We start from the raw sequence: 17,234 nt of genomic DNA on the forward strand, positions 1-17,234 counted from the left end.
ACTTGATTGCTGCATGCTGTTTTATTCTTTGGCTCTAAGCATTTTAATTGCTGCTGTAGTGATTTTTCCGTCACCCTGAACAGGCTTTGTGACCAGATGTTATTTGTCAATTGTCCCACAGTAGCTGGCAATAATATAATTGCAAAAATATAGAAAAATATGCTTAGCACTGGGGATTAATAGCCAATCCAAGCATTTTCCTACTGAATAATCTTTTTTCAAATATTCCTTCTCACAGCAGTCCAAATTATTTTCTAGCTCTGGATGAGGTAACTTCCCAAGCATTCCAGTTATATTTATTTTTTCTAATGCACTTGTCAGCTACTTCAAACTCCACCCCAACTCCTGACAGCAAGGCCAATTGAACACCCTCTCATGGTGGTTGCATGGGGGACCAGCTCACAGCCTCAGAAATGGACTGCACCCAATGGCAGGAGCCCAAAAATAACCCCACCACTTCCACTTTTTTACAGTGTGCCTGCATTGTTCCAGTCGTACTGAGATATTACTGCTGATTAATTCTGCTGTACAAAAACATGCAAAATGGAGGAAAGCTGTAAGCCTGCTTTTTTTTTCCCCCTGCTTTTACTCATGTTCACAGTAAAATTTCTATTGGCTTCAATAAGCTCTGTATACCAGACTAGCACTATCACAGTTTCATTAACTTATCTGAATTAGTCCTTGTTTATTGCAGTGGAAGTGAGTGGAAAATCAAGGCCAATGGGATAGGAAACAATCCTATTATCCTGTCCATCAATATTGCTCTGGTTTTGGAACTGAGGTTTAGTTTTATCATTGGCTTTTTTAGTCACCTAAGCTTTTACACCTTTCCTTGCTTTCCACAGCCATTTTGGTGAGTTCACTCTTGTATCAATCTTTCAATTCTCCTCCCTCCTTCTGCTGCTGGGCTTCCTTCTTTGCCAGATCTACCCAGGGGCAGCAGACAATTTGTCAGTGATTCAAGGTACTTACTGATCCACTCAGATGGCCACAGAAAATGAGTGTCTAGTTAACAATAGTCCTCCAGGTCTGAGAATCCCTCCGTGCCATCAAAACACGCAAGGCCCAAAAGGCAACAGTGTGCATGGAGAAGGGATCAAGGCACAAACCAGGCAAACTTCTATCACATCCCTCCAATCCTGTAAACCAAAGGCATCACCAAGTCACTTACATGAAGAATACTTATGCTGCCACATCTTATTCACCTGCATCAGAGATCACCAATGTCTCCAGACAAGTGCAGTGATATCAGATTTATCTCATGCATAAATACCATTTGCAAAATAGGATGGCTAAGATTTCACCTCTGTGTTGGTCAATCTGACATTACTCAGTAGTTGTGTTGGGAATTGATTGAGCCACAGCTGAGGTTAACATCATAGAAAGAAAGATAATTGTACATGGATACATGAATTGTACATGGATAATTGTTCCTTTAATACACAGCCTGTCTGGACTGCACTTGCTGGTGAGTTTATGCAAATGCTTTAGGTACATGCTATATGTATGCCTATGTAAAGATACAAAGGTAAAAGTTGTGTGTATGTGCAAACGTGTGTTTATACCAATGTATAAAAAAATCTTTTATGGTTTTCCATTTAGGAGTTAAGTAATTGATGACAGTCCTGTTGCTCCCAACTCTCAGCTGGGAATGTACCACTTTGCAGGGCTAGGTCCAGCCTCTGGGAAGAAATAACTTTAAAATAAAATTACTGATGATTTGGAAAGGCAGACAACCATTGAGATATGATCTGGATGTGCACAGATATCACTGCCAGTTATTTCTACATCCAGACATCCTGGTGAGATGAATGTGCCAGAGTGCTACAAGTGCTCAATTTTTTAAAGAAAATTACATATCTTCACCCTCAGCACCAGATTCATTTTTCTGTGTGGAGCTCAGAGACTTGAACCTGCTACCTTCTGTGAGGCAATTTCCCCTTGGATCCACACTGCAGATTTCAAGAGCTGGAATAAGTTATGCTTTGGAGAATAAATTAGTTACTGGCAGGACAACTTTGGCAACAGATTCATCTCCCAATCAGTTGCTCTGCTAGCATTCTTCTAGCTGGGAAAAAAGGCCATGTCCTTTTCCTCTTGGGTCTGGTGTTTCTTGGAATGAGTCGGTAATAAGATTCAATTTGGAAAGTGAAAGATGTGATGTTTTCTGTTAAATAGAAATGCTCCTGCTCTATTAAGGCCCATGGGATTTTTTTTCCTTTTCTTTCTGTCTCTTTTATGAGAACAAAAAGAGTAGAAGGGTTAGTAGTAGAAGGGGGGGGGGGGGAAGCCTAATTAAAATTAAGCAGGATTTGAATAGCTGAATTTGAATAAATACAGGACTTTCTATCCTCAGTACCATGAGAAGCAGCAGAGCTGCCTTCCCTGGGGGGAATCTCTACCTCTCATCCTCTTCACGGCTGTTGTTCCACTTATTTCTTGGCTCTCTCTTAGATGTCTTCAGAGCCTCCAAGCCAGTTTGTCTGATCTGTTGAAGCAATCAGATGCATGGTTAGCCATAAGACACTTTAGCTAATGTCTTCTCAGAGTGCAGGAAATTAAGCCTCTATCCCATTAAGATGTACGCTGTTCCAGCCTCTGGAAAAGGGGGAACAGGACATATTTCTGCATTCATGTGCAGCCTGAATCAGGCACTCCACACAATTTCTCTCACTGTGTAACTTGTGCAACAAGGGCATCTGTCAATTCCCACTGCACACCGTGGCTGCATTGTCCTGGGGCTGGACACACAACAAGGAGACACACAACAAGGACTCCTGAATACAGTGAGTATGGAACCTATTTCCTTGGACATGGCATGGATCTCTGTGATGAAATCCAGCAATCTGTAAACTCCCAGAGCATTAATTAGCTCTCCTCACATCTATAATGCATGACACTGTATTTCTGGGGTGACAGCTGGAGATGGAGCCAGATTCTAACCACAGGAGCTATCCCTCCATCCTGAGGTCCTTCAACCAGGGTGGGAAGATGAAAGTATTTTCTTTTCATTTCTTTTCTTTTCATGAAGAAGAATGAGGACAAGGGAAAGGAAATAAAGGCTAAAGAAAAATTGTCCCTCAAATCCATTTTATCCTATTCTTATTTGCCTTTTTGTTTTTCTGAAGACTGAAGACAAGGAAGAGAAGGGAATTTAACTATATCTAGTGCTGGAAAAGATCCATTGCTTTGCATGTCACATGCAGCTTTAAAGGCTGTTAGGGTTTGCAGAAGAGGAATAGTAAAATGTCTTCACGACTGCATCAGCTTGGACATTTTTCTGCTCTTCTCTGGTGCCATTCAAATGGTTTTTCACACCCAAGCAGCCACAAGTGTTTCTTCCTTCCAGGGAAGGAAGAAGAAGCCAGAGTCGGTGCCAAGCTGCCCTTGAGAGACCTCGGGGAAGAAGCAGCCTGTGCCCATGCACTGCCCGGGGTGCCTGGCATCCAGGTTCCCCCTTTGGCCATGGCAGAGGGAGCCCCGGGCTCCCTGCTCACTGCCCAGACCCAGGACAAGAGGTTTATTCAGGTCCACATAACCAGCACCATCCCTCCCAACAAATCTCACCCTTCCTCTCCCTTCGGTCCAAACTATAAAAACTTCTCTCAAAGTTTTAATAAAGACGAACATATATATAATGTATGTGTGATGTCAGCCTCGTGTTTAAAAGGCATAGCAGCTCTTTATAAGCAGAGGATATTGCTCTGCCCTGGGACAAATCCGAGGCGAGAGTTTTCACTTCTGGAGTGATGAGGGATGTTCAAACCCAGCCTGGCTGCGAGGAGGAGCGGGACCCGGCTGGGGCCGCCCCTCTCCGCCTGTCAGCTTGGGAATTTATTTTCGTGGCAAGAAGCAGGCATGGCTGGCGTTATCGGCAGGGATGACATGAGAGCCAAACAAGGGCCCCTTTGAAATCGGAGGGGTCCCCCCTCTTTCTCTCCAGGCAGTGGCATAATCCACCTGGGTAGGGGGCGAAAAATTTCGATATAGACGTATCTTTCAAAAGGGCGGTTCGGGAGCTGCTGTGGGAAGGCGTCCAGCGGGGCGAGGCTGGCAGCCCTGGGCTGGGGGCGGCGGGGTCCCCGGGCTCCTGTCCCGGCAGGTGAGGGATGCCCGAGCCCCCATTCCCAGGATCCCAGCGCCACCCAGCGGAGCGGCCGGGCCGCGGCGGGGTCCCCTCCCGGGGCAGACCGAGCATCCCGGTGGTCCCACGGTCCCTCCTTCCTCGCCCGGACACACCGCGCGGAGGAGATGGACAGCTTGCGAGGACATGGTTTTACAACCTCACGTTGTATTTTCCGTTTTTCTCATCTCCTGCAGTGAAAGAGCTGGATCTGCCAAGCTGCAAAACCTTAATGAATTTGGGAAAGCAAGCAATAATGGTGTAAATGGTGTGGCAGTGAAAGTTTTAAAAAAATAAATAAAATAAAATAAAATAAAATAAAATAAAATAAAATAAAATAAAATAAAATAAAATAAAATAAAATAAAATAAAATAAAATGGAAAAATAAATCATGAGGAGGGTTTTTTGGCCGGCACTCCATGATTCCGAAAGGTCAGTGGTATCATTTTGACGTTGATTATGTAGCTGCTCTGGTCTCAAGTCGGCTCCCCTCCCCTCCCGGCGTGGTGTGCGAGGATTGTATTTGAAAGGGAGGAAGCAGATACCGAAAGTGATGGCTGATGAATTGTCTAAACCCTTCAGAGACATTTCGTGCGGGGGCTCGAAGGCAGCTCATCAATAAAAGCCTCCCGGATGGAGGAGGCAAAGCGAGAAAGGGTGATGGAAGTGGGGGGGATATGGACCGCAGAGGCACAACTGCTCCCCCTTTCCCTTTGATCTGGTGGGGGATCGTAGCAGACACAGGGCTTCGGAGGTATCGGTGTAAAAAGGTGTGTATGGAGGGGGAGAGGTGGGGAGATGCAGCCGGAAAACCCACAGCCCCAAAAAAATTTAAAAAAAAAAAAGCAACAACAATAACAAAATAACAAAAAAAAATTAAAATTGGTTTTATGGTTTCCTGCTCCCGCACCTTGAACCGGCCCTACTGAGGGTCACCGAGGCGGGAGGTAGCGGGACCGCGGCCGCAGCAGCCGTGCCCGGGCCTGGCAGGCTCGCTGCTGAGGTGCGATCTTGGATTATTACTTTTTTCCAAACTATGTTCGTAAATCATGTAATAATCCGGCACTCAGTAACTCTGCCCTACCTTTGAGTGGGTCGTTATGTTTTATGGGCTTTACTTAAAAATTAATGCAAACCTCTCACGAAAGGAGGAGAGGGGGGTACGGAGGGGGAGGCGGCGAGGAGGGAAGGAGAGGCAAAGCGGGGAAAGCTGCTCCTGATTAGCGCCTTCCCCAGCTCGGGGCCGGGGCTGCGGGCACCGCCGCGGTGCGGGCGAGGGGCGCAGGGTCCCCGGCGGGGGCTGCGCGCATCGCTCCGAGCCCTTCTTCGTCCCAAATTAAAACCCCCTCGCACACCCTGCGATGCTGCCGACACGCCAGCGGCACCCGAGGGCTCCCCCCTCGCTGCCCCACTTCGGGGGCGTCCCGCGGAGTTTTCCACGCGGGTTTCTGCGGGAAGAGGATGCTGTCCCGCCGGGAGCGGCGGCGGCCGGAGGGCTCGGGGTGAGGGGGAGCTCCTGGGGCGGGAGGAAAGCGCAGCCCTCCTTCAGGGCCGGGGGCACCGCTGGCTCCCTCACCCCACTGAAACTATTTGTCTGCTGCAAATGGTATGGAAAGTAATTAAGGTCGGCGCATGTATGAAAATTATTGACAATGTGTAAAGTTAGAAATCTCATTTGATCGGAATGTAAACTTGGGCGGGGGAGAAGCCAGTCAAAAAGGTGCCGTGTGTTCAGATCTCGGGCCAAAGCGTGTTTGCCCTTATTCGCGGCTGTCAACGGGGTATGCAGAGCAGGATCGGGAGACGGGGGGGCTCTTCCTGCAGCCTTGCAGGGACACGATGAATCCCTACAAGGGCTGCCGCTCACATTTTTTGCGCTGGCGCTGCTGGCTGGCACTTGCGCGACCTTTACCACCGAGAAACCTTTAGGATGTGAACGGGTGGAGGGCACCGGGTCCCACCCGTGTCTTTTGCAGCCTTCCCTCGTAGGTCTGCCCGAGCCCCCAGCACGACTCCTTCCCGGGAGCGCGGTGGAGTCTACACCTGCCCGGAGCCTCCGCTCTGCTGCGCCGGCACCTCGCCTCTCCTGTGATCTCGAAACATCCCGCTTCTTATTTTACCCCGCGCCTGTCACGTTTTATTTACACCGACAGAGGATGCTCGGAGACAAAAGAGTATTTTTTTTTTTCTACGTCAAAGATGTTTTATATTTTTGGAAGGGTTGTGTTTCCTTTTAGAGAGGTGACCTATATCCTGACCGCTGTAGGGGGTTTATTTTGATGCTCCGGGAAGTTCAGTTGGAGCTGCGCAGAGATGGGAGGGGACAAAATCTTTAACATTGTCATCTGGTATAGGAAACTCAAAGTCTACGCACAAAAACACCCGGTTGGAAGTACTCGGGGGCTGACACAAAACCAGCGCTGTTGCTACACGAGGAGCGGGTCTCTGGGCAGGTTTATTGGCTGCGGTGTCCGCGCAGCTCCGGCCGGTGCTTGAAACACCCGCGTTATTTGCAGGGCAGCCAGGTCCCCTCCATGTGTCTGAGCCCCTGCTCTACCCCGCATCTGGGGACCCCCCTTTCTCCCGTGTCCCACCATCCCGAACCGCGGGACAGCACAGAAGGACGTGCGGGACAGGGTGCCCGTGGGGCCCGGCACAGCGCCAGCGGGTCCCTGGCACAGCCCCGCAGCCCGGTGGCATTCGGCGGGGCTGAGCCCTGGGTTTCGGGAGCTCAGACGGAGCTCAGCGGGCACCTCAGGCTCGCAGGGTGTCTGAGTGCCACGGCTCCCGGGCAGCGAGGAGGCTGCGGTGGGATGCGGGGATGCGGGCAGTCTTGGAGGGGGAGAGCTGGGGGGTTAAATGCGACAAAATCTTAGGCAAAGGTGTCCCCCGGAAAGTCTAAACGCTGAGAAACTCTTTTCCAGCCCGCTGAAGACACCAAATGCCTGTGAAAGCAGGACCTGTCCGGAGGCGGAGGATGGGACGGGCGGCGGGGGGCGGATATTTCTCGTCCCCGGTGTTCAACGCTCGCACTTCCCCTCGGCGGGGTCCTCCGGAGGCCCGCGGAGCCCCGGTTCCCTGCGGGACGCCCCCAGGAGCCGGGTCCTGCGGGTGCAGCGTGGGAGAGTCGAGCAGAGGCTCTTCTCCCACCTGCTGAGGCCGATTTTCCCTTGGAACACTCTTCCCCAAAGGCAACTAGATTCTGCCCTTCGGCTGGCTCCTCGCGCCAACTTTGTTTCCCGCCTGGTCTTTCTCTCCGTCCTCTGAGGACTGGGAGGCTGAACAAAGCTGCCCCGGCCCTGAGGGCTGTGGAACGGGGAGGAAAGGGAAAGGTGCGGCCCTACGATTTTGCGATCACCACACTCGTGTAGGTGTCCTGTGCCTGGCTTAGCTTTCTGCCACATTCAGACACTGGTGAAAAATGTCTTAAGGTATCTTCACGGAAAGCCAGCCAAACCCACGTGGCGATTCCCCAGGTGATCCCCTGTAAAATGCTGCGAGAGGTGCCCGCTCTGTGCAAGGAGAGTGTCTGGGGATGCTCTTGGAGTCAGGCTTATTTTTGGGGTTTTTTCCCAACACGGGAAAAAGCAATGCATTTGAGCTGAATGTCCTTGTCTGCCCTTGAGATGCGAGACGTCTCAACCCCTCGGATTGCCGTGATCATCTCCCCTTTTCCTCTGCTTCCGAAAGGAGGGAGAGACCGACTCTTCAACAGGAGCTGGGAAGAAAGGTCCTGATGGCAGCCTTCAGGGAGACTTCTATAAAAAGGGTCACGCCTGCTGCCCATTGCGTACGCTAAGAAAAAAAAAAAAAAAAAAGGAAGGGGGGGGCGTTAGAAAAAAAGCGGAAAAACCTCTCTAAACAAACATCGGGATCGCACGGCTACTGCCAGAGGTCCCGAGAAGTCAAGAGGTCCCGGGAGCAGCACAAAGGACGGGACAAGACCGCTGGGAGTCCCTTCCCATGCTGGCCCTTTTGCTCCCTGCGCCGCGGTGGGATTGCCCCCCTCCACGCCCTCCAGGTGGTCTCCCCGGGCCGCCGGGGCCGGGAATTGGGCGCTGCACTGCGGCAGCAAGGCAGCTTCCATCTCGTTAAAATGCCCGCATGCCCCTCATGCGGAAAGGGATCTCTGTCAGCCGCTGCAGATCGAGATCTAAATCCAGGCACCCTGAAACTGACAGTTGGAGGAAAATCCTCCAGGGCTTAAGGAAACGCACTTTTACAATACTGGAGGGATTTGTTTAAGTTTCAGTCTCGGCTTTAATTGAAAAAACGCTTCTCATCTGCAGAACCTCAGAGGAGAGGAAAGAGCCTGAAGCACACAGTTAAAAAAGGGAGGAAAAGAACAGAAAAAGAACAAAAAGAGGCGGGGGGGAAAGAACTCCAACATAACCGTAAACATTTATCTTTCATATTTGTCTTCCATTTTCTTAACTGGTTTAGTCTAACTTATTTCATTTAGCTCACGAAGCAGAAGGGACTCTGTTATGAACGTGAAACTGAAACCGCAATAATGAAGAGATTTCCTAGAATAAAAACTATGATTATACAACAACATCTGAGTAACCAAATCTGCCAAAAAGTTTAATTTCCGTATACTTTGGTAAAACAAACCAGTTGTGCTCCGAAACTAGGATCAGCTCAGAAATGGATACACCAACCAAAATAAACATCTCCACAAAACAGCAAATGCACTTCTGTTTAATCATAGGCAATTTAAATCATCTTTTAAAGTATCGGGATCATGTCTTGGAGACTTTTTAATGCTGTGCTTCAAACAAGTATCTGCTGCGAGGAAGAGGAGGTTGCTGACAGGTAGAGGATTGAATGTGTTAGCCCCGATATCAGAGCCGTGTCAAGTCAGGATGGAAGCACCATTCGGCTGTGCCACCGGGCTGCCTCTCCCGGCTTTGCTCCGCTGCCTGTCCCGTCCCGCACCGCCGGGTGACATCGTGACACCCCGGTACATCGTGACACCTTGTGCTGCGAGAAAAAGATTTTTCTCGCTCGACTAAAAGTAATGCTCCAAACGAACAGTCTGAATCGGGGGCAAGTTAGAGTGATTTACAGGCGATGATCGTCCCCCCTGCCTTTAATTCCTTTGGTCTCCTGAAGATTGCAGAGATTACTTCAGCGCGTCATCCGAAGATGACATTTAGACAGAATTCCCGCCGAGGAAGGTGGAAAAGCACCCTCCCTCTCCGATCTAGAGCAAGGAAAGAAGTTTTTATATAAAACCACAGACATTTAAAAAAGAAGGGGGGAAAAAAGGCAAAATAGGTCGTTACAACGAGATCGGGAGTCTCACATCGGCCTCCCTGCCTTTCCAGGGAACAACAGGAAAAAAAAAAAAAAAAAGATAAGAAGACAGATTGTTGATAGAATTTTTCTTTTTTTTTGTAATTATGGGAACAATTTAAATCGATGCCCTAGGAAAGGTAAACATGGGTCTATGGACCGACCTATTATTTTTTCTATTAAAATGTGTCATAAACATAGCAGGGCTTGGTAGTGTTTTTCTTAGCTTATCCTCAGATACAATCAAGCCATTTTCGGACACATTCCCATGTATGTAGCAGTGGTGATCTGGAGGAAGCTGTCGACGCCTGTTCAGTTAATTTAGGTTTTCTTTGTCTAATTACTGTGGAGCTTAGGGAAAAGGAGCTGGGCTCAGGGCAGTAAACTGACACTTGGGCTCTGTGTGTGGTATCCAGGCAGAGTTTGATGGAAAAAGCCTGCTTCCACTCAACTGCAGGTCACTGTCTGGGACCAGCCCCACCCCCTCCCTGCCCGTACCCACCAGCGAGCTCTCAGCACGGAGCTGCACTGGAGACAGACGGACGCACAGACACACACAGAGAACTGCAGGCACGCCGCTGACACGGCGTCCCGCTCTGCCCGCGTCCTTCCCACCCCCGTCCCTTCGCTCCAGCATCCCTGTCTGCTCTGCCTCTCGCCCCGCCGCCGTCCTCCTTGAGTCTCCAGTTTGATTCTGGAGCCTCTTCCATCATTCGTGAGCAGGCCTGTGCCTCCGCCGGCCCCTCTCCTGCCTGTCCCCTCCGGTGTCCCGTTTCCCCGGGCGAAGGGCGCTCTCAGCACGCGTGACCCGCTTCCCACGGGTGGAATACCCCAGGGCGTGCAGGGAGGGCGCATCCCTGGTCCTCGGACTCTGCCCCGGCTGCTCGAGAAAATGAATGACATTTTATAGGGCCATGGGAGGTGGCAAGGGGTAGCGAAAAGTCTTACAAAGCAAATGCCTTGCAGGCTTGAGGAGCGGTAAACCCTGCTGCCTCGAGCCCCGCAGGGTGGGCCATCCCTCACACGCGCGTCCTGCACCAGCGCCCCTGTGCCACGGCGCGCACCCGCGGAACTCGGGGTGCTCGCCTCGCCCCGGGGCCGTGTCGGGAGCAGAGGGCAAAGCGGTGCCCGTGGGGCCCCTGAGGGAGCCCCGGGAAGGCGGAAAGCGGGACCGGCGCTAGTCCGGTAGCGGGAGCGAGCCGGGGTGGTGCCGCAGCGGCAGCGGCAGAGGCAGCAGCAGCAGCGGCTCTTGCCCAGATGACGGGTGGACAGAGGCCAGCTGGAAAAGGGGTGGTCTCTTTCTTCCCCCTCTCGCTCCCCCTCTCCCTCTATCTCTGCTGATTTCTGGGCCGGATTTAGGGGGGTCTGCGGGAAAAGGGAAAAAAAATAATAGCGAGATTGAAGGAACTGATAGGCGATCGCGCTGTGCCTTTGACGAAGAAAAAAAAAAGTATATATGAAAGAGTAACAGTGCGGAAGAGATTGCGGGGCGGGGGGCAGGCTTTTGCGCTTCCTCTCCTTGCCGGATTAGGCAGCGGGATGGTCCCCAGGTGGGGGGCAGAGGAGGAAGCGGAGCGGCGCTGAGCGGAGCTGCGCGGCGCAGGGAGGGAGGGGGCCGGACCGGGGCCGGGGCCGGGGCCGGGGCTGGGCCGGTCCATCCCGCCTAGTGCCTGGCTCCGGCGGAAAGCAGAGGAGCCATTGCGCAAGGGACCGCGGGGAGGGATGCGCAGGGCGCTGCCGCCGCTCCACCGCCGCCCGCCGCGCTGAGGAGGTGCCCGCAGGACAGCGGCTCCCGCCGCCCCCCCCGCTCTCCCCCTTCAGGGCACCCCCGCCCCGGTACCCACCCCGCCCGGCTCCCCCCCTTCCCCCGCAGCCTCACCCCACCCTGCCCCATTCCCCTCCCTCCGCCAGATGACCACCGAGAGCGGGCAGCAGCGGCTGGAGCCCCCCGTCCCTCTCCGCTCCTGCAGCCCGGCTCCCGGAGCTCTCCAGATGAGCCGGCCGCCCTCCTCCGCCCTGGAGACCTCCACCTCCTCTTCCTCCACCTCCACCTCCTCCTCCTCCTCCTCGGCGGCGGCGGCGTCCTCCAAGAGCAAGAAGGCCAGCTCGGGGCTGCGGCGGCCCGAGAAGCCCCCCTACTCCTACATCGCCCTCATCGTCATGGCCATCCAGAGCTCGCCCTCCAAGCGCCTGACCCTCAGCGAGATCTACCAGTTCCTGCAGGCCCGCTTCCCCTTCTTTCGCGGCTCCTACCAGGGCTGGAAGAACTCCGTGCGCCACAACCTCTCCCTCAACGAGTGCTTCATCAAGCTGCCCAAGGGCCTGGGCCGCCCGGGCAAGGGCCACTACTGGACCATCGACCCGGCCAGCGAGTTCATGTTCGAGGAGGGCTCCTTCCGACGGCGGCCCCGCGGCTTCAGAAGGAAATGCCAGGCGCTGAAGCCCATGTACCGCATGATGAACGGGCTGGGCTTCGGCGCCTCCATCATCCCGCAGGGCTTCGACTTCCAGGCGCCCCCCGCCTCCCTCGCCTGCCACTCCAACGGCTACAACCTGGACATGATGCCCAACGCCATGGCCGGCGGCTACGAGGGACTCAGCGGCGGCCACCACGTCCCGCACATGTCTCCCAACCCCGGCTCGACCTACATGGCCAGCTGCCCTGTGACTGCCAACGGGGACTACGGCCCCGACAGCAGCAGCAGCCCCGTGCCCTCCTCGCCGGCCATGGCGAGCGCCATCGAGTGCCACTCGCCTTACACGAGCCCTTCGGCTCACTGGACAGCCTCGGGGGCCTCGCCCTACATAAAGCAGCAGGGCCTCCCCGCCGCCAACGCCGCCTCCTCCGGCATCCACTCCAGCGTGCCCTCCTACTCCCTGGAGCAGGGATACCTGCACCAGAGCCCCCGCGACGACCTCTCAGGTAGGGGCGCGGAGGGGCGGCGGGGGCGGCGGGGAGCGCGGCCACAAAGGTTTCTCTCGGGGGAGCCCCGGACCGCCACGGTGTCGGAGAAAAGAGGCGCATTGTCTGCGAGACGGGAAAAAATACGCGTGGGTTGGAGCTGCTCTGTTTCGGGACAGGGGGGCTGTTTGAGGGGGGCGGCTGTGGGCACGGCGGCGAGCATCCCTCCCGCTTGCCCGGCGCCGAGAAGGAGCGCTCCGAGGAAAGCCTGGCTTCGTCCGGCTCCGTCCCGGTTGTCGCGTCCCCCTCCCGGTGCCGGCAGGGTGGCAGCGGGGCCGCCCCTCCGCGCCGTGCTGCGGCTTCGCTTGGCGGGGAGCGCCGCCGGGCATCGCCGCCGCCTCGGTAAACCGCGCTCCGCGGAGACGCGCCGCGGCAGTAATCAAATAAAGGCGTCAAATATTATCCTCCAAACCCTACCGGGAAAAAAAAAAAAAAAAAAAAAAAAAAAAAAAAAAAAAAAAGAGAGAGAGAGAAAGAATTAAAAAGAGAATAAAAAACCCTCCAACACCAAACCAACCGCTTATCTTTGCTCGAAAGATTAAAGCGGATCGAGTATAATTCTGCAACCGGAGGGAAAGAGTTTTCTGGTCGCTGTCTCCCACCCCCTCACCCCCTCCCCGGCCGGTGATTACAGACAATGTCTGCTCAGAAAAATCCGAGAGCAAAAATGGGTAAAAGATGTTGGGCTCTTACGGGGAATTTTTCCAAATAGCCCTTTTAAACGTGGGTCCCAGAGGTTAAGCAAACAAAGACAGTCTGGGCTGGACCACACCGAAGAGGATTTTAGCCTGACTTAACCCCTATGAGAGCGGGGTCTTGTTCAATTTTATGGGAATTTCAACAAGTAACAAATACAGGCGACCCTCAGCCCTGGGTCCCCTCCCGCCCCCTCCCTGGGCTCCTGTCAATCACTCCCCTGTCCCCCTGCGAGCGCCGCAGCCTGCCCTGGCCGCCCCACAGCCCGCTGTGCCGCGGGGAGGGCGGCGCCGTGCGAGTCCCCTCGCCGCCACCGCACAGGGGACCTGGGCTGTCAGAGCACAGACAACGAGCGGTTGCAAAGTTTCCTCCCTTAACAACAAAAGAGGCGAACCCCTAAAGAGCCCTGATGCGCCTTCTGGGCAGAGGCGGCCGCGGAGCGGGTCGCGTCTCTCCGGCTGTTCCGCGCAGGGAGAGAGCGGGCGGGATGCGTCCCCAGCCGGGCTCCCCTGTGCCCACAGGGCTCTGCTGCTCAGGTTCAAACCAACTTTTCGGAGCCATAGGGAATCCTTCCACGTGCTTTTGGAGCCGGGGCGAGAGGCCGGCGGGTTCACAAGGGCATCCCCCGCCGAACTACGTACCTTCTCCGTTAGGAATTTCTGCTTTGGTTTGTTGTTTTTGCTTGGATTTTTGTTTTCTTTTCTTTTTCTTTCTTTGGATCTTTTCCCCCTCTGTTTGTTTTACTATTTGCGGCCGCACAGTTCGCCACGCAGGGCCCATGGGGCCACGCGTGGTGCAGGAGTGGGGCTGGCCCGGGCAGCGGGGCTGGGAGGCAGCTGCCCCCTCCTCCTGCCAGACACCTGAGCTAAGAAAGCTGATTCCTGGGAGAGAATTTTTCATTTTCATCCAGAAACAGCCCAAGAATACCTCCACAAAACAAAAAGCAGAGGGAGAGAGAGCGAGGGTTCTGGTCCTCCCGGAGTTCCACTGCGGTTTCCGAGGCCGGGCGGTTTAAATCCGAATTGTTTCTGTTCAAGGACGGATACAGACTCATACGAACCGCTGGACGCTGTCTTAATGTCGACCACCAGCGTCCGTTTCCAGCAGCTCAGATTTAATGCAATCACTTTGCAAAACGGTGTTTCTGCGCTTATTTTCTACAGCTTCAGTATCTGGGCCCAAGACTTTAGTGCAAACCATACGCAGTCCTTGATTAACTGAACAAAAAAATCAAACCAAATTCTTTATTTTATTTTATTTTATTTTATTTTTTAATTTTGTTTTTAGTGGATCCAATCCTCATTTGTACCTGATAAGTAAAATCTCTATGGCACAAATATTTCAGAAGAGTGAAAGGAGATGGGGGAAAAGGACCCGAGCTCTTTTATTTGTACTAAAATCAGCAATAATCTTTCCCCTGCTGTCTCCGCGAAAGCAGTAGCAAGTGAAATTCGCCTTTCCCTTTCTCTTAGTGAAATGCAAAGCAAATTCAGTGACTAATCGCTGTTGGTCGGTCAATAATTCTCTACCCATGACAGCGTCAGGGACGACTTAAAACCGTGAATTTATATCAGACTCAAGAATAAGAGAGGTAAAAATTGGAAACAGGAGGCTTGATTCTGCTAAAAGGATTTTGAAGCTGGGGGGCGGGGGGAGCCGGATTTTTTTCGCAGACTATTAAATCCTGCTAAATGATTGAATCAGGATTGTAATAAAGTGCCCCAGTTTATGGTGAGCATACCAGCAGGGTTATTAGAAAGCCGAGGAAATCCAGCGAAATAATCACTTTTATAAAGTGAGCTCTGCGGGGTGAAGGAGGGGACAGCGCCGGAGGAGAGCGGGCTGTGCGCGCCGCCGGCCGGGGCTGCCAAAGGGTTCGGCTCCGCCATCCCGAGGAAAACCGGGCACCTTTCCCTCCTGATTCTTTTTCTTTCCTTTTTTTTTTTTTTTTTTTTTTTTTTCCTTACACACTCACTCTCCTGCTCTTTCTTTTGTTGGTTTTTTTTTTTTTTTTTTTTTTCTCCTCGCTTTTTTTTTTTTTTTCCCCCTTGACCCTCGGTCACATTTGACAGGATCCCGCTAGCCGATTTTGACGTCCACACGCCAAACCCAAACCCTCTCTGGCTCTGCCCTGCGGGCCTTGCTCGGAGCAAGGGGAGCCCTGCCCAGCGCTCCCCTCCCCGCCGGATCCAGCAGGAATCCTGCCAGACCAGGGATCCCAGCACCGTCCTACGGCTCGGAGTTGGGGCTGGGGTGGCGTCTCCCATGCGGCCCCCGAAAGGCTGCCTTGGGCTGTGGGAAATCACAACGGGAATTTGCGAGGTCATTTGCATGTCGGTGCCACGGATGTACTCGGCTTGTTGTTGTTGATGAACCGTAGGGTGTATCTTGTGTTTATGAAAGCGCACACGCGAAAAGGCGTGAACGCTCTTACACACACATACACATAAATAAATACATACTGTATCAACACACAAACGGATCCTGACTGGAATTCAACCTGCAGCCGCTCAAGTCAGAAGCTAAATCCTCCCAGGAACGGGGTAGGGAGCTGGAAGAGCGAGGAAAGGTGGGAATCGGGTTCAAATGGCTGTGGTGCGCGCAGGAAAACACGCAAGGGGCGTCGCCTCCTCTTTCCCTCACACACGCACGCAAAAAACACACTCTCCCTTATCCACTCCCACGAGGGGGCTGCGCTACCCCTCCGCGCTGATGAGTACCGAGGCAGAGGGCAGACAGAAGCAGTCCGTGTGTGCCCCCGCAGGAGGGATGTCCAGGGATGCCCGCGAGGCCGGGATGCGGCCGGGCACGTGTCCGTGGGCATCTCCCTCCGCACGCCTTCCTCCCCTCAGCCTGCGTGCCGCACGGCCGTGCCGTCTGGAACGGGCTCGGGGCTCCTACGGGCACGGCCGCAGCTCCGAGCCGACCTGCAGGCGGTGGGGGGCTCCGCGGAATGCCCTTCTCCTCCTCGCTGGGGCAATGGAACCCCCGGGCTCTCTGCCCCGCAGCACGTCAGGCGCTGCCCCTGGGGGACCGTCCGAGTCCTCCGCCAGGGAAGGCAAAGATGAGTTACCAAACCTTGGTGACTCCTGGGCGTGAGGGAGCGGTGTGCCAGCTCTGTGCAGGCAGCCTCTCCTCCCTGGGGTGAGGGAGGAAGGGCTGCTCCACCCGGGCAAAGCTCTCCGACTTCTGAGCAGCTCTTGTTATTTCCTTCTCTTGCAGTGGGACTTCCTCGCTACCAGCATCATCCCTCCCCGGTGTGTGACAGGAAAGATTTTGTCCTCAATTTTAATGGCATTTCTTCGTTTCACCCGTCTGCTAGTGGATCTTACTACCACCACCACCACCACCAAAGCGTCTGCCAAGACATCAAGCCCTGCGTGATGTGAAGGCCGCGCCCCAACAGAGACAATCAGGCGTCACCGAGCAGAGCCGAGGTGTAGACGGAGCCACGCAGATTAAATATAATGTGCACTCTGGTAGCATTGGTAGTACACGAGTCACTTAGCGAATTTGCCTAAGGAAGCAGTGTTTTCCGTCCCACTCCACCCCCCGAAGGACACGTACAGCCGGTATAGGGCTCCAAAGGTCTTACCAAAAGAAAAATGCCTTGCGTGACGTTTTGGCTTAGGGGGGACCTAAGTGTCCTTATGCCAAGTCTGACCACCTTAATCACAAACCGCCTTTCTGCCATCTCCCAAAGAACCGAGCTTTGGGAAAGGGAACAATTCGACACGTTTTTATACGAGAAAGTGTCTTTGCATAAGAAAAGTAAATGTCTCCGCACCTGCGAGGACTCCCCCTTCTGTTACTGCGTTAGAGGGAAATGTACTTTTTTATTGTGTTCTCTCCCCGAGCCCCACCAAGGACACTTTGTATGGACTTCAGCACCGACCAATTGATATTATTAAATCAGTATTGTTTAGCCCTTTCGTGTATAGACTGTAAGAAAAGTTCATTTTTTTCCAGTATTGCAGCAATAAAACGTTTTGTTTTTTTATTTTTACAAAAGTTGTTTTCTACCACAATATTTTTTAAAAAAATATTTTAAATAAATCTCGTGTATACTCACACACTATTGCTTTAAAAGGAGAATATATTTGCACTTATGTATACTTTTTACAGTTTGCCAAAATATTTTGATGTAAAAATTT

The 17,234-nt window shown here is 53.1% G+C and overlaps 1 protein-coding gene across 1 annotated transcript; it reads left to right on the top strand.

Annotated features, from left to right (window-relative positions):
* Positions 1-11,318: 11,318 nt before the first annotated feature.
* FOXF2 (forkhead box F2) lies at positions 11,319-16,743 on the top strand. Its single transcript, XM_058817864.1, has 2 exons — positions 11,319-12,345; positions 16,303-16,743. The coding sequence occupies exons 1-2, from the start codon at positions 11,334-11,336 to the stop codon at positions 16,467-16,469; spliced, it is 1,179 nt and encodes a 392-aa protein (XP_058673847.1). The 5' UTR covers positions 11,319-11,333; the 3' UTR covers positions 16,470-16,743.
* Positions 16,744-17,234: the final 491 nt, after the last annotated feature.

The sequence above is a fragment of the Ammospiza caudacuta genome, chromosome 1 (genome assembly GCF_027887145.1).
Source record: "Ammospiza caudacuta isolate bAmmCau1 chromosome 1, bAmmCau1.pri, whole genome shotgun sequence".
NCBI classification, from domain to species: domain Eukaryota; kingdom Metazoa; phylum Chordata; class Aves; order Passeriformes; family Passerellidae; genus Ammospiza; species Ammospiza caudacuta.

Excerpts from the sequence above, each read along its gene's own strand:
- FOXF2 (XM_058817864.1), top strand. The coding sequence starts at position 11,334 with ATGACCACCGAGAGCGGGCAGCAGCGGCTGGAGCCCCCCGTCCCTCTC. Across the intron at positions 12,346-16,302 it reads CCCCCGCGACGACCTCTCAG|TGGGACTTCCTCGCTACCAG; the intron begins GTAGGGGCGCGG and ends CTTCTCTTGCAG.